At 41.3% G+C, this 17,889-nt stretch overlaps 1 protein-coding gene across 3 annotated transcripts in view; it reads right to left on the bottom strand.

Annotated features, from left to right (window-relative positions):
- Cad74A (cadherin 74A) overlaps positions 1-17,889 on the bottom strand; it is a 106,817-nt gene that overhangs the window by 52,762 nt on the left and 36,166 nt on the right. For all 3 annotated transcript variants that reach the window (XM_065441368.2, XM_065441369.2, XM_065441370.2), the window contains exons 26-30: positions 16,072-16,261; positions 14,019-14,245; positions 13,420-13,620; positions 11,600-11,710; positions 7,169-7,289 (exon numbers count right to left, since the gene is read on the bottom strand). In XM_065441368.2, coding sequence (XP_065297440.1) covers positions 7,169-7,289; positions 11,600-11,710; positions 13,420-13,620; positions 14,019-14,245; positions 16,072-16,261 — 850 coding nt within the window. The remainder of the gene's footprint in view (positions 1-7,168; positions 7,290-11,599; positions 11,711-13,419; positions 13,621-14,018; positions 14,246-16,071; positions 16,262-17,889) is intronic.

Here is a 17,889-nt window from a genome sequence, read left to right as displayed (position 1 = left end):
ACATTATGTTGTGGTATACTGTAAATCATTGGATGTGCTTTTTTACAATACAATATAATACAGTTATTCGCCCGTTTTCATACACATTAATCTGCTGGTCAGCCTAAGCATATAGCGTTTGTCAGCTGATCTGGCAGTTGGCAGATACATCCGCAGTTACAAAGACGTTATGATACGCAACACAAAGATCAGATAGCAGGATCCTGTCCTGTGTGACATTAAAGAAATAAATAATATTAGTAAAGAAATGATGAAAATGGAAAAGCAAGTACAACTTGACAAGCACCAATAAGTAGACCAGAGACCAACAAAATTGCAACGAATCATGCACCTAAAGCCACATAGAAATGCCATTCCTGGATTGTTTCTCAGCACAACTTTCTTATCTTTTTCCCCAGTGTTTTTCTTTTTTCAATACTGCATAGATCGTCACTGAGATCATCAAATACCACAGGGACCTAATACTTCCTAGTTTTTTTACTGTGGTTTGTGAAAACTCTTGGCTTAATGTATCTTGCTCTGAGTGTCACTTCTTTGTGGACAGCTACCCTGAACTATCTGGCTAAATAGTGCCGCAGAACCACTGAAAAGCGAAACATTTTGCTTACCTTGTATATGCCTAGTTTAGAGTATTTTTATTTTGAAGATGTGTGTAAGACTGCTCCATAACTGATTTGCAGCATAACACAAGATCGACGGTTGGAGAAATGGAGATTTCCTTGTTGCACAGCTGACTACGAGTATTTTAGTGCTCATTCAGACAAAGAGTTGTGTTCATTCATTAGCAGCGTATCCAGGGCAGTGCTATCACGACTAATATGGATACAGACAGAAAGCTTTCCTTTAAAACTCACTCAAGCCTTCTTTTTTTTCCTAGGGATAATAACACCCATGCACACAAAAGGTGACATTCTTAAGCTTAAGACTATATCATGGACTCCTGATTAACAATCCAAAAGTCCGATGTGGCTTTTATTTATTTTAGGCTGTGGGCTTTTATTCCTTTTGTCAGTTAGGAATGTGAGGACTATACGAAGAGAGCATTTACCATTATCAGTGTCATTTTGTTCCTTCTGCATGGCCAAAAATAACCTATTGTATTCATATCATATTATCCAAGAAAAGAATTTGACACTGAAAGCGTTTAAGAAAAAGGTTTTTAATCTCAACAATAGTTATCGAGAGCATTGATTGGTTTCCTATATTTGACATGACCAAAACTGCAGCATGTTACAATAAAGCCTAAATACTTGCACTCTACAAATCCTTGTACATGTGCATGCAAAATTTGGCCAAGATTGAGTCACATTGGGTACAAGAATTTTGGAGATTATTCTCACTACCATTAAGAAATGCTGCACATCCAACACACTCGACAGCACTGAGAATAATGTTGTTCAGGGTGCCGAGGACACCTGCGAAGCATTCGGCAAGGATGACTTCTCCAGGCAGTTCTAACGAGGATGCCATTTGTGGCATTGACTAGCGAGATTTAGTAGCCAAGCTTACAGTAAAGAAAGGTGTGTGATGTTTAAAGTTTTTCAATTTTCTAAGAAGATGTGGGTTGACCAATATATGAATTATATTAAAAAAATTTTTTGGCAAGTTCAATATATAAGGGTCGACCTCATCATTATCATCATCACCATCATCAGCCTGTGTTATGTCCACTGCTGGACGAAGGCCTCTTCCTGCGACCACCAATTACCCCTGCCCTGCACCAACCAATTCATACTAGCGCCCGCAAGTTTCCTTATTTCATCGCTCCACCTAGTCTTCTGTCGTCCTCGACTGCGTTTCCCTTCTCTTGGTACCCATTCTGTAACCCTAATGGTCCAACAGTTATCTAACCGCCGCATTACATGACCTGCCCAGCTCCATTTTTTTCTCTTGATGTCAATTAGAATATCGTCTATACCCGTTTGCTCTCTGATCCAAACCGCTCTCTTTCTTGCTCTCAACATTATGCCTAGTAATCTTCGTTCTATCGCTCTTTGCATGGTCCTTAACTTGTTCTCAAGCTTCTTTGTCAGTGTCCAAGTCTCTGGCCCGTATGTCAGCACTGGTAAAATGCACTGATTGTAAACCTTCCTTTTCAATGATAATGGTAAGCTTCCACTCAGGAGCTGACAATGTCTGTCGTATGCGATCCAACCCATTTTTATTCTTCCATGAATTTCCTTCTCATGATCAGGGTTCCCTGTGATTAGTTGACCTAGGTAAACATACTCCTCCACAGATTCTAGAGGCTGACTGGCGATCCTGAACTCTTGTTCTCTTGTCAGGCTATTCATCATTATCTTTGTCTTCTGTGTATTAATCTTCAATGCCACTCTTACACTCTCTCTGTTAAGGTCCTCAATAATTTGTTGTAACTCGTCTGCATTCTTGCTGACTAGAACAATGTCATCGGCAAACCGAAGATTGCTTAGATATTCACCGTCGATCCTTACTTCTTCCAATAATACCGTATTTACCCGCACAATGATCGCACTCGCGTAATGATCGCACCCCTGAATTTTGTCGTCAAAATTTGCTTTTTTTAATTTCCCGTGTAATGATCGCACCCTGAACTTGCCGCAGCGATATCTCATGTGCCAAGTCTAGCTAATAATGATTGAGCTTACCATCTGTCGAATGCTACGCGAACGACTCGTCTGCACGCACCAAACATGCTTAAGTAGATGCCTCATTTCATTACTTCCTTCACTTTCCGCACTTCCATGGCAAAAAGAGGTACAACCAAACTTGCCTTTATTATGGGTAGGCTTTATAATGGTTGTAGTCAACAAAAACAAAAAAGCGCCTTTGGATTCTTTTCATCTGTTCATCTGCACTTGTGAGCACGCAACAAATCGCGCGCGGCAATGATAGTAGCCACGTTTACACCGATACGTTAAAAGTGTACCCTATTCATACGCCAACGCTTGTAACACAGCTAAGATATTTGTCCACCCTTAGCGGAAACGTGCAGTGTTAGGATAGTAGTGAAAACAGATGCCACAGTTTCCGCAGGATGCCGGCCATGGGTTTCTGTCACTGGCAGCTAAGCGCGCCCATCTGTCTCTGTCCCCTCTAAGTGGACATGGCTACGTTATTGCCGCAAACTTGCCGATATTAACGATATTATTGATCACTGACACGGAAGAAACTTTCAATGCATGTAATGTACTCACGAGAAGAAAAAAAAGATCGCGTTCGGCGCGTTCGGCTTGCTCCGCCGGCCACCATTTTTGTTTTGATGTCCCGCATCCGCATCCCGCAGCAAACGCGGGACGAAAAAAAATTTTTTTTTCGCGGGAAATTTAACCCGCGTAATGATCGCACCCCTGAATTTGCGTCAATTCTTTCTGACAAAAAAGTGCGATCATTATGCGAGTAAATACGGTAATATTTGGGGTTTTACGTGCCAGAACCACTTTCTGATTATGAGGCACGCCGTTGTGGAGGACTCCGGAAATTTTGACCACCTGGGGTTCTGTAACGTGCCCCTAAATCTAAGCACACGGGTGTTTTCGCATTTCGCCCCCATCGAAATGCGGCTGCCGTGGCCGGGATTCAATCCCGCGACCTCGTGCTCAGCAGCCCAACACCATATCCACTGAGCAACCACGGCGGGTTTACTTCTTCCAAGAACACAGTGAATAGCATTGGAAAGATTGTGTCTCCCTGTCTGGCCCCTTTATTTATAGGTATATTCCTGCTTTTCTTGGGTAGAATTAAGGTAGCTGTAGGACCTCTGTAGATATTTTCCAAGGTATTTACGTAAGCATTCTGTACTCCTTGATTACATAATGCCTCTATGACTGCTGGTATCTGTACTGAATCAAATGCCTTTTCATAATCTATGAAAGCCACATAGAGAGGCTTATTGTACTCTGCGGATTTCTCGATAACCTGATTAATGACATGGATGTGATCCATTGTAGAGTATCCCTTCCTGAAGCCAGCCTGTTCCCTTGGTTGACTAAAGTCCAGTGTTGTCCTTTTTTGGAAAATTTTGGAAAATATTTTATGTAACACTGGGAGTAAGCTATGTGGGCCTATAATTTTTGAATTCTTTAACGTCCCCCTTTTTATGGATTAGTATAATGTTTGCATTCCAGTTTTCTGGGCCCCTTGCAGTTGATAGACATTTCGTATAAAGAGCTGCCAGTTTTCCAAGCATTATGTCTCCCCTACCTTTGATTAAATTGACTGTTATTCCATCTTCTCCTGCTGGTCTTCCTCGTTTCATGTCTTGCAAGGCCCTTCTGACCTCATATCTAGTTATAGGAGGAGTTTCTGTATCCTGTTCATTACTGTTTCTAATTTATTTATTTATTTATTATACCTCAAAGGCCCCAGAGATGGGCTATTACGTGAGGCATGGGCTTAGTTTAACAAAACAGTGATTCGAGAGCAGCCTTGAAGTATATATGGAGGTATCCTGACTGCTCTGGGTATTGCACAGGTCAGTATAGAATTCTTCCGCTTCTTTTACTATATCTTCGAGATTGCTGATGAAATTACCCTGCTTATCCTTCAGTGCATACATCTTGGTTTGTCCTATGCCAAGTTTCTTTCTCACTGATCTCAGGATGCATCAATTTTTTACGGCTTCTTCAGTCTTTCTCACGTTACAGTTACGAATATAACTTATTTTCGCATAGTTGATCAGTTTTGACAGTTCCATGAATTCTATCTTATCTCTTGAGCTGGACACTTTCCTTCTTTGTCGTTTCTTTATTAGGTCCTTTGTTACTTGGGAGAGCTTGCCTACTGGTTGCCTTGGTGCCTTGCCTGCCACTTCGATTGCTGCCTCTGAAGCCAGCCTCCTTACAGTTTCATTAATTACCTCTATGTCATCATCATCACGTCTCTGTTATAAGGCTACATATTTGTTTGCAAGTACCAGCCTAAATTTGTCTGCTTTTACCCTTACTGCCTCTAAGTTGACCTGTTTTTTTTTTCTTGACCAATTTTACTCTTCCTATGTTCGAATTGAGGTGAATCCTAGCCGTCAATAACCTATGATCACTGCACTTTACCCTACCTATCACTTCTACATCCTGCACTATGCTGGGATCGGCAGAAAGTATGAAATCAATTTCATTTCTTGTTTCACCTTTAGGGCTTTTCCAGGTCCACTTTCTGTTGCTACGTTTCATTAAAAAAGGTGTTCATTATTCTCAGCTTATTGCTTTCCGTGAATTCTACCACCATCTCTCCTCTAGCGTTCCTAGAATTGACGCTGTAGTTGCCAATTGCTTGTTCACCAGCCTGCTTTTCCCCACTTTTGCATTGAAGTCAGCCATTACTACAGTATACTGAGTTTGAACTTTTCTCATCGCTAATTTAACATGTTCATAAAACTGATCAACTTCCTCATCATCGTGACTGGATGTTGGAGCGTAGGCTTGTACTACCTTTAATCTAAAGCTCTTATTAAGTTTGATTACGACTACAGCTACCCTCTCATTAATGCTGTAGAATTCGTCAATGTTGCCTGCTATATCCTTATGGATTAGGAATCCTACCCCATATTGCTTCTTATCTGGCAGACCTCTAAAGCAGAGGACATGGCTGTTATTCAGCAATGTATAAGCCTCACCAGTTCTAATCTTACTAAGGCCCACGATATCCCAAAGAAAGTCTGATAGTTCTTCAAATAGTCCTGCTAAGCTAGCCTCACACGACAAGAGTTCGGCAATTAAAGGTTGACAGGGTCAGTTTCCATTGGCGGCCTGTCTGGACCCCCGAGATTCTTAGCACCCTCTGCTGCATTACAGGTCTGACCACCGCCTTGGTCAGGTGCTCCGCAGCTGCTGGGGACTGAGGGCCATGGGTTTATTGAAGGAATCATTTGGGAAGTAGTGGCCGAATAGTGCACCAGGGAGGCCAATTCCTGTTCTGGTGAAGGAGTGTCTTTGTTGAAGATTAGTGGGCCTTCCTAATTTGGTTGTACCTAGATCAGTATAGCCCCACTCGCTCTCGGCATCTTTTGACAGTGTCAGGCGTCACTCCAAGCCTGCATATGTAGTGCACTGGAGGAGGTGAAGTATATTCGAATAAATATCGTAGGATGTTGAAGCGCACTGTATTGCAAACAAAATCTGACAGATTATTTTATAGAAAACACAATTTTTCAACCCTCATCTCCCCTTAAGTAACAAAACATTACTTAAGCTATCTGCTATTTTGAGTCTGTGAGTCCACATAGTCCCAAATTAATCTCACTGAGTGGGGTCCATTGGAACCATAAAGCTTGAGTGAGAGTATGGGAATAAAGGACTTTCTTTATTTGAGCAAAAAACATACAAACACAATATTTTATCAGCCGAAGAAAGCATTGATGCTTTTGAGCGAGACTAGGCAGTTCACTGACCTGAATGCCCTAATTGAATTTTGCATTTATATGGAGAATAGGAATCAATATGAGAAAAATAAACAGGAAAATTATAATTTTCTGATGTGCCATCAAAACGTAAACTGAAGTCCACTTGTGTCCCTTATATCAAATATTGCAGATGTAAGGTGCCTGGTTACACAGTAAAACGCATAGGCATGTCTTTACATAAAGACAATTTACTACACCAGGCAAGCAACATTATTGAACAATACAGTATGTTATTTTTACAGCAGTTAATAACATGAACCATTACTATCTCGACCTCCAATCCCACCCGCATGTCCAAATGCACACACACGTTCTTGCACAAGCATGTGCAAATCTACAATGGCAGCGACGACCAATGCACTCCGACAATTGTGATGCCATTACCTTTTGACTTTTACTTGAGTAAATACCCTTATTGTGAGCTGATGATCTGAGTCCGAGTAAATTATGAGCTTGCATATCTGTCAGTGAGTCTCAGCCCATGATTATGCAAGTCTATACGAGTCCATGATTGCATAAGTCACATTGAGCCAGAGCCCCTGATACAATGGGCCTGAGTGAGTCAGCAGTCAGTCAGTGAATATGAGTCGGCGAGCCTATGAGTCCAAGTGAGCCTGCCCGAGCCTGCCAGAGTCTGCTGGAGTCTGATTTTAACGAGTCCAAGTCCAAGTCCAAGTGAGCCCTAAGTTAAAATTATACTGCGAGAGTTTGAGTGAGTTCTGTTTGTTCAACAACCTACAGGCTAGATGCATGTAAACATAAAAAAAAAAGTAACTGATGATGACTTACCTACGATGTAGTAGTCAATAAAGGCATTTGTTCCAATGTCTGCATCAAAGGCTTTCACTTTTCCAATAATAGTACCAATGGGAACTTCCTCCTTTATTTTCATCACAACAGGTTCAGCATCCTGAAGAGCAAAAGACTCATAATGTGACGACAGTAGGTCATCAATCAAGCGACTAAAAATACGTATATTACTAAGGTGCCCTTCCAATTGCAAGATGTGATAAAAAGCTTTTTTCAAAAGGAAGGCCGAGCACTACACAGCAGAACCTCGTTATTGCACAACTGCATGCCTGCTTAAGACACATGCCATTAAAATGTGTTCACGAAAAATTCCCGACAGTTCCATAGTGGCTTGCATACCTACTGGCTAGTCCGTACAATGTTTGCTTTTTGTTGTCTAGAAGCTAACTGTGTCACCTTGACCCATGGTGTTTCTGACACCGTAATGAGCCACAAAACATTTTCTGCCTTTCTAGAAAGTGTGGACATTAGCAAAACAATTATTCCTGCTTAAGCATGGAGGCACCAATGCCTTTGTCAATAAACAAAGGCAATTTGTGAAGGCCATAGCGACTTCACATATGCATGAAAGCATGCATGGCATTTCGCAGGCTGGTGCTGGAAGCCTATTACATGCTTTTGACAGGCAATAGCCCATATGCATTGCATTGTGTGAGCCTCGAGCTAGGCCAGTCCAGGGGTGCATCACTCACTAAAGTGAAAGCCAGTGAAGTTGCCACATTGGTTCAACATGGATGCTGCAGTTCCACTATCACCTAAGACCACATGCACAGCCATGGTGCAGAAGAAGGGATCTCTCGAGAGGGGCCCACTCCTTGGGCAGTTTGTATACGCGGTGCATGGCATAACGTGAGCCGCATGTGCAAGCAGCACGCTCCGCGCATCATGCTGGTGCCAGCGGCCTTGGGGAATGTACACTATCTACAATAAGGCTGGAATGGCGTGTCCCCAACAATCGCACGGACGAATGGCCCAAACTGCACATGAATCGGAGAAGGGGATCCAAGGAGTTCCCACATCTTATGGTGCACTAAACAGAAAACACATAAGATGATAGGAACCATGTGGCAGCAAGTGCCGTGTGTCAAAGTGGCAGTGTTTCCTACTCACTGGCTCATTGCACAAATACAGGGAAAGCTTGCCATTGCTTGTCTATGCATTGGTAAGAATTATTTCAGCAGAGTGCACCAAGCTGTGAAAGGATGTTGGACATCGCCCATCTTCTGTTGCACAAACATTTACTACAATGGGGACACTGTTTAGGGAATGGCAAAAGGTGAGATAAGAGCAAATTTGCAACTGCCAGTTAGCGTGTACTGCAACCAAGTACTATGCATTAACATGATTCCACTGTATTGACTACAAAAGAAACATTTATCTACTCTGAACACAAAAGGCAATGGACGGTCCCTTACACAGCCTGCTCCATTTAATGATTACATATAGATAAGGATATGCTACATTTGGACGCGTACAGCAAGCCATTACAATTCAAAACATCGAAATGCTTCGACTACTTGCATTTTAGTGCACAACAAATTATGCAGGCTGTGGATGGCCATGTTCAGTTTCATTCATGGTTTGCTTAGTATGTTGATTAGAAGAAAAACAGTACATCTTAAAAGGCACTGCAACTTCTAAAATAAAATTAAGATGTAATTAAAAGAACATTATTTTAACTTTCAGTCTATTTTAGCTGCATTCATGTTTGGAATGACATCTGTGAATTTCCAGAAACAGCCATTCTCTTGATTTTAATAATAAACTTAACAGGAGCAAATAAATACACTCGTAAATAACATATCCAAAGTGCAATCTGAACTTTATTACAATAAACACATGATCATATTATGTTTTCTAGGTGAAGCAAGAAAGTAACCCCATATCCCCTATCCATACTTGTTAGATATAACATGGGTGTGTGAATAGCAAAACTTTCGAATACGAATCAAATAGTAATAATATGAATGCTTAGTTTCAAATATTGAATAATGATATTCAGATGCATTTATTAGCAAGTTTCTGTACTTTAACATGTTGGAACATTGCATTCATGTTGCCAACAGTAAAAATTAAACAAGTAAGTCATTTAAGTAAGAGCTCGTTTATTTGACCCTTGTTAATTTGGAAAATTGAGTAATTAATACTATCTGCCTTATCTCGGCAACCTGTGCATATTATATAGCACCAAATTCCTGGTAACTTAAAGGCATTTAGTCCTGTGCCACTTGTCATTTAGCGCATTTGTTCTCGAGCAATAAGCTCAGGAGTGCAGGTAGCACTGCATAGGTGAGTAAGCCCAAATGAACAAGGCAGCACCTGCGCTAACACCCAGCCAAAATGAAGTGCTGGTGTACTCTTCATTATCACCATTAATCAGAAAAGAACAACAGGAACAGAGCGTCTTTTCTTTTCCACGCATTTTGCACCACATGCATGCAGGACTCCTGCAGCACAGCACATGCAGCAAGCGCATTCTATTGTTTTTCTTCAGTGCGAGACATCTGACCAACTCACTGCAGCCGGAATAGTGCATTCACAAGAATATAATGCAATCACGAATTAACCATTGTATGTGATGGTGGGGGAGGGCAGCTTCGATTGCTTGCAAAAACTTTAACTAAGGATGGGTGATGGCCCCAATCTCATATGTTTTAGAATAGCACCTTTTAGCTTGGGGCAATGTGCGCAGGCGTCGATCATGGTAATGCTCATAGTGGATCGATCACCCATCACTCACAGGATCTGCGCAAAGCCTGGGTCCCGCTCGAGCGTGTATCACAGTAATGGATCGCCCACCACTGTGCTAAAGATGTTCTAACAGATGCGCGAGACGCTGCATTGAGGGTCCAGATGGGGACACAGTGGGCTGCTGGCAAGTCTGCATAGTGAAGCTGCGTGGACGGGCATCACTGTAGCAGATGAGCCCACTGACCTATACTGCCAAGAAAAGCATTCTTTTTGAAAGTGGACTCCTATGTGCAGTTTCCCCCATAGCCTTTCGTTTTGCTAAGTTGTGCACTCACTGTTCACAGACCCGTGCACCTTACCATCAACAGGCATAACATGAACAGTCTCATGATGCAAGAAGCAGATTTTAAAAGCAGAGAGCATGTTGGCAACAACAATCTGTAGTATGTGTGTAGTGTCAATTAGAATGAACTTCATACAAAGAAGCAATATTTTCTGTAGAAAGCAAAAACAAAACTTACAAAAAATTAAATTATGGGGTTTTACGTGCAAAAACCAGAATCTGATTACGAGGCACACCATAGTGGGGCCTCCAGAAATTTGGACCACCTGGGGTTCTTTAACGTGCACCTAAATCTAAGTACACGGGTGTTTTTGCATTTTGCCCTCATAGAAATGCGACCACCGTGACCAGGATTCGATCCCGCAACCTTGTGTACAGCAGCCCAACACAATAGCCATGGCGCAACCATGGCGGGTAAAAACACTAAGCTTGAAAAGATGCATTACCTGGCAGCAAGCCAGCATGCACTATGCAGGCTGCCTTGATACATGGTACAATCATAAGTGGGTTAATGGAGGTGAAGAATACATATAATTACGGCTCTAATAAGCATTGCGTAGCACTATCTGCAAAGCTACACCATGGAACCCAACATATCAAGTAGCATGCATGTGCTCGAAAAGAAAATCTGCTAGTTTGCTCCACATAATTCTTTAAGGCCCAACATGAATATGAAGGAAAGGACAGAGCGGGAGACAGACAATTGCCAGCAACCAATACGTTAACGATGGCAGCAAGTGCAGTGCAAAGAAGCCTTCAATATACCATGCAGAAAATTGTGACATCCCTTCACTCAGTCATGACAGAAGTGTCTTTCAAAGAACAATATAGCATTATAGATGTGTTGCTAAAAGCCTCAAGCCCCTTCTTTTTGATATAGAATGCCTCCATCAGTTCCTTTGGTGTTTGGCTTTTGCCCAAAATCTGAGCTTGAGAGAAGGATCGCTTATATAATCAGGTTTTACACTGCAAAGGACGATGCACACATTCCTTTTTTCCTATTCGCATGGCCCCTATATTTAGAACCATCATCAAACAGTTGGTAGTTGGCACTCACCTGTCTCCTTCTCTGTCCTTTCTTTCACAATGTTCACGTCATGTCTAAAGGAATAATGTACAGCAAACCTAACACCAACCTGTCCAAGAACGAGGCCTTCAAAAAAGCTGCTAATGCTGTTGCTACATGCTACCATGGAAGTGAACATGCTACATTCCTTTAATCAAAACAGGCCCAAAATGAACTAAACCAATGATTACAAAGACAAAAATAAACACTGACATATATGTCACAGAGTCATGCCAAAATATACAAGTTGCAAATGGAAGACACCTTTTAATTTGTGTGAACAAAAGGTTCAATCAGGGTGAACACTTACACGTGACCTTTCAAACTCAGGCTCATTGTCATCAACGTCAAGCACCACAACTCTAAGGATCTGGTGTGCCTCTTGTGGAGGAACTCCCATGTCATAAGCCACAACCACTAGCTGTGTAGAAGTATCAAGAATGAAGAGCCATAGTTAGAAACAAACAACAGACACAAGTTTCACAAATAATAAAGCTACTATTGATTAATAGCCACAATTATGAGTCACTTCAGCATTCCTTAATCATAAACTAGCCAGTACAATGTCAGTGGCATTGACTAAACTTTGGCATAATTAATTTAATTAGGAGCACATGGCCAACAAAATATTTATTATGCATGGTTATCAGAAGAAAGTGGTCAGGCAATTAAATGCCGCAAATGAAATAATATTCACCTGTTCACATCGACCAAGTTCTCCATCTTAATGTTACTGGTAACAGACACAAATGAGATACTGCTTAACTTGAAAGAATGCATTGAAGTGCCCGGAGAAGCCTACATTTCCTACAGAATGGCAGTGAGCGGAAAGTATTGCTGGTCAAGAAGGCCATAAATATTCACGTTCACCAGCATCGCCAGGTTTGCAGATAGCACAATGGTAAAAAAATTTGATTCTGGGGTTTTATGACCAAAACCATGATCTGTTCATGACGCACACAGTAGTGTGGGGCTCTGTATTGGTTTTACCACCTGAGGTTCTTTAATGTGCACCCAATGTATGATACACAAGCATCTGATAGCATGCTCTTATATTGTTATGTTAGAAGCCAAATGTTTCAGCTGATTCTTAAAGGGCCCCTCACCAGGTCTGGCCATTTTGAGCTGACAAGCGTAGCGGATACAATGCGTGGTCACAATCATGTTTGCTAAGAATTGCATTACTACACGCCGCGGAAAGAGCTGAAATTTTCAAATTAAACACTGTTAGCCCTTCTCCTCACGGTCACCATGCTCCAAGACAGGAGGATGATGTATATCAGCAAGTGTGCCTACGTACATGTATATGCTGTGACGTCGCTCATATTGATTGACGACACTTCGAGAATTATTCAAGGCAACATCCGCTATTTTTGTAATCTGTTGCATCAATAGACAAATTAAAGTTTAGAAAAATAATAAAACACACAAACCGAATGTCTGCATGTTTTTGTTTTACTTCACACCGCAGCAAGGAGATGTACTTCCGTTTCATCTACTTGTCCCCATGTCGTGCAGTCGCATGAGCTGAGAGCGAAACTATGTCACTTCCTACTGTGTTCCAGTGCGTGATCATGCTCTCTGATCCATTTGCGTCTGCCCCAGTGTTCATGTAGCACTGGCATATACCGCTAGTCAGGTCTTCCCGTGCACAGTGCGCAAAATTGTGCGCTGTGCGAAACAAGACAAACACAAAAGGTCACATGCGCGACCGTCAGCAGAAGTGCACCGCACAACAAAAAAGTGAGAGAGAAAGAAAAAAGAAGAAGAAGGCAAGACCCGTGACGTATGCGTCATGCGATTCTCCAGCTCTGGTATTGAGAATGCAGGGAAGGAATTTCACTTGCGGAGGCTAGACGGAGCAAGTGAAGAGAGTGTCCTTGCTGGTGGTGACGCTCACATCCTGAAATCATGGGTTCGCGGCAATGAAATAAGGTCTGTGTCGGCTATTAATGAACCAACTTGAAAATGTTTTGCAGTAGCACGCTCTCAAGAGGGCATGTAACAACTTCCAGCGTATAACTAAAATTCGCTATGTGGCCTGGTGAGGGGCCCTTTAATGTAGACTGCAATAATGACAAATCAACACATATTCACGTAACAGAAATCAGTAAAGAAGTATATACAGACCGTGTAATTGTCACGCTTCTCTCGATCCAAGACAGCAGTGGTGCTCACGAGGCCAGATGCAGGGTCTATTTCAAATTCTAAGTCTTCACCAACAGCACTGTGTTTGTCAAGAAACTTGTATGCCACCTGGCCATTTGAAGACAATGCGCTGTCTGGGTCTACAGCCTGAACTTGGAACACTGAAGCTCCAATGGTAACATTCTGCCATATAAAAATTAGTAAAGAAACAGAAATGAACAGTGGTTTCCTTTGCATTGCATTCAGTAGAAAATAATGCATACTTATTTTTCAAATCCTTAGCATTATATACTACTCTGCTGTGCATAAACAAATGACACTCTGGATCAGCATACAGACGCTGTTAAGCGATGAACAATTATTTATCCCTCATTATTAATCAAATGAAAAAAGAAAACAGCATTCCTTGTACTTCTCATACTTAAAGAGCACGAGGCTGGAACACAGCACTGATACCTAGACATAAACAAATAGAAATCTGTTAATCCTTATGACCTAAGTAACCCCACATTGTGTTTTACGAATGCCTCAAAAATTGAAGGGGTTTAATGACCCAACATTGCTACTAGCATTAACCTCACCTCATGCACATAAGCAACTTCACCCATCCGTGGTCGAATAAACCGTGGTATGCCATCATTGGAGGACACATCTCCTATAATGATGAGTATTTTGACATCTGTGTAAAGTGAGGGGGAGCCAGCGTCTGTAGCTCGCACTGTCAAGAAGTATGGCTCCGACCGTCCCCTCCCAGAGAGTGGCTGTATCACTGTAATGACACCTGTCTTGTCATTGATTGCAAAAAGTGCTGAAAAATAAAAAAATAAAATAATATATTCGAGTACCACAACCAGCTTCTCTCTGTAAGAGTGAATGGAAAGTAATACCACATGCATTATTTTAGGTCCTGTACACAGCCTTACAAAGACGTTAAAGAAGTCGCATACAACATAGCCAAGAGATACACTTTTCTTTCCTTAGACTCTCCTTAGATTATATACAGGGTGTCCCACATAACTGGAGCCAAGAATTTAAAAATGAAAAGCGCACTGGAAGCGAACTGAACCGAACGCACACTATTCGCAATAGCCTATAGTAACTCAGACAATCTTTTGTTTTCCCCATAACTCACTAATTAATTAAGTTTAATTCCTAGCTTTTTAATTATTGGCTGAGGACCCCAAGTATGATATGCAGATTTGTAGAGCACCTTCAGTAACCACCAATCGAGTTGTTTCCTCTACAATACGTCTCACGTAGTCCTTTCTTCCGGGTTGGAAAGAAGGCCCGCGAAATATGAAAAAAGCCACGTGACGGAGTGCTTGCACAGTGGTATCGTGCTGCTCTCAAGCCTGCATTCGGTGAACAAGGTCGGCTCCCGTTGGATGTCGGCGCAAATGCATGCTGCTGGTCGAGCGCTGCCAAGGAGATAAAGAACGCCCTGCCCCTTCCTCGTCGCCAGTCACGATGCAGCCGATATTGCTCACCGAACGCATGCGTGAGAGCAGCACAATACCACTGCGCAAACACAATAATTGAAAAGTTGGGTAATTCAACTTAATTAATTAGTGAGTTATGGGGAAAACAAAAATTTTCTGAGTCACTATAAGCTATTGCGAATAGTATGCATTCGGTTCAATACGCTTCCGACGTACCTTTCATTTTTAAATTCTTGGCTCAAGTTATGTGGGACACCCTCTATAACAAGAATTTACTAAATAAGCTGTGTGGAAATGTGTTTTCTTGGTAAAATAAAATTTATTGCAAATAATGCTATTGTAAAGAAATTATTTTTAAAATTTTATCTATATTTTCATCATAGATAAAAACCGTATTCTGAAACTGAGCCCTAAAATTATGTGGTTTTTGAGTGCCAAAACCATGATCCAATTATGAAGCATGCCATAGTGGGGGATTCCAGATTAATTTTGACCACTACTGGCTTCCACAGATGAAGAACTTTTGCTGAATATAACAAAGCTGTTGAAAAAGCAACAATAAAATAGTCCTGATGGTGTGCTTAAAATTGGAGTCACTAAAGGCAAAACCAAACTAGTACTAACAATTATGATACACGCACGTAACAATGTAAATAGTCATGTGTAATGTGACAAATGGTTTAGTTGGCACATGCATCCAACATTTTGAAGTAACCTAAATTTCAACTTAAATGTTCAGCGATGTATGATTTTATTTGTTTACTTAAAATCACTGGCAAAAACTGATGCCATCCATATTGATGGCACTGACCATGTTACAGTTCCTATCATAGATACTCAACGCAACATCAGAGAAGAGAGGTGGAATTTAATTCTTTTTTTAGACGTGGACGGTCACTTAAAAGGAAACCGTAAAGACTAGCATCATCTGATAGAAATCAGAAAGCTTCATGCCAATTTAAAAGCCCTGATACATATCAGAAAACTATTTTTTACCAGCAAAAATTAAATATGCTTTTTAGGTTAAGTTGTCACAAGTTTTAGCAGTGAGATTTTTTATCTAAAGCTGCTAGCTTCAAGCTTGGAATTCTTTACGTTTTATGTAATTAAACAGACACACATATCCATGCATGCAGACATAGCACTGACAGACATACATATTTTTAAAGAAAAGGTAAGAAGTATGTTTACGTACTGATGGCTCCCACTTCAGGCTCATCCACAAAGGAATAACTGACTTCCGCATTGGAACCAGCGTCTTTGTCACTTGCTCTCACAGTCAGAATACTGAAGCCTGTTGGAACATTTTCTGGCACAACAGCTGTGTAGCCAGACTGACTAAACTCTGGTGCATTGTCGTTTTCATCTTGGATCTTAATCACCACCTTTTTGAAAAATGGCAGAATATTACATAGCAGGTTAGTTGTAGGGAACATTCGAATGCTTGACAATTGATTGACTTTAATGAGATTTAATTTAAAGCAACACAAAGGCACAGAGGTGCTATAGTGGGATTAAGAAAAATTGTCTTTGGATTAACTTTCACCACCTGAGGTTCTTTAATGTGCACCCAAAGCACAGTACATGAGCAATTTTGCATACCGCCTTCAATGGAATGTGGCCCCTGAGACTAGGCATTGAACCCCCCATCCTACTCAGTAGCTTAGTACCAAAGCCGCTAAGCCACTGCAGTGGATGTAGGGAACTTTTAAACAATAAGTGAAAAAAATGCTGACTTTCGATTTTCAGGTTTTGCAAACTATGAAGCTGGTACATTTTACTTAAGCTTCAAGCATTTCAGCTATATGAACAATTCATAAGAATACAAATGACAATCCTCAAAGTCCATCAACATATTTGAAAACCATGGATAAATTATAAACAAACTCCACTACCACTGCATTTATCAGTGCAGTTTTAGTTTCCTTTATTACAAGTACTGACATTGGAATGGAGCAATATAAAGGCACATAGGTTTAGGTCATCACTTTTTGACTACTGAAACACAAAAGCAGTGTGAATAAATGAATGAAACACTAAATAAATGGTCATGCAAGTGACTGAAAAAATTCTTCATGGTATCTGAAAGGTATAGAATTTTCATACTGTATTAACAATTAATGCCTAACCACTGTATGTATGTACAGTAAAACCTCGTTAATATGTACCCACTTAATAAGTTGTTCCAATCTAAATATAGTCACAATGAATCCCCCACCCCGTCACCATCGAACCTAATACATTGGCTGACCACTCAAGCCATAGTTGCTTAATGAGTGCCGAACGGTTAGTGCATGGTATTTTTTTAATCTTTCTGTGCGTACAAGCTTGGCATCAGTTAATGTCGTACGTGTAGACCATAGATAGCGAAACTGCGGTGCATGGACCTTTCCCGGACTGCATTGATGGCATTAGCAAAGCGACTACATGAAGTAAGGTTTGTAGTTTTATCAGCATCACGCACATTCAGGCAAGCATTAACAGATCTCACTCGATGACCGCGAACATGAAGACACAACTCGAGCGAGCGTTCTATACGGTGTCTCAGAAACCTGAGATTACGCGACCACCAACAAAAGACACGCAGGAAGGCACCAGCCATTTCGGCTTGCCGTGGAGAGGTTACCTCCAAGATCGATACAGTGCATGGCCCACTCATGAATGTGCGCAAGGAGGACAAGGCAGATAAGCACACTTTCCTGACCCCCCCCCCCCCCCCGTAGCGCGTTCATTCCCTCCTCAACCCTCTTGCACAGAAGGAATCGTCAGCTCTTGTGTTTCTCCGAGTTATTTACTAACATGACAAATGGCGCAGCAGTGTTTCCTGCCTACCGTATCCTGGTGCGTGCATTTTGACAGCAGTTATGCCGCTAAAACTTTTCATGCAGAAGGACACTCGAAGTACCTTTTGCCACGGCCAACATAGTTTTTTGCTAGATTTATTAGCCATACCGACTCCAACTACATAATTGAAATGACTCAAAACTTAGTTAAATCAGAACTGTGTCATGAA

This window comes from Dermacentor albipictus, chromosome 1 (genome assembly GCF_038994185.2).
Source record: "Dermacentor albipictus isolate Rhodes 1998 colony chromosome 1, USDA_Dalb.pri_finalv2, whole genome shotgun sequence".
Lineage (NCBI taxonomy): Eukaryota > Metazoa > Arthropoda > Arachnida > Ixodida > Ixodidae > Dermacentor > Dermacentor albipictus.
Note: the sequence above shows the minus strand (reverse complement) of the source record. Positions and strands in the feature narration are given on the sequence as shown.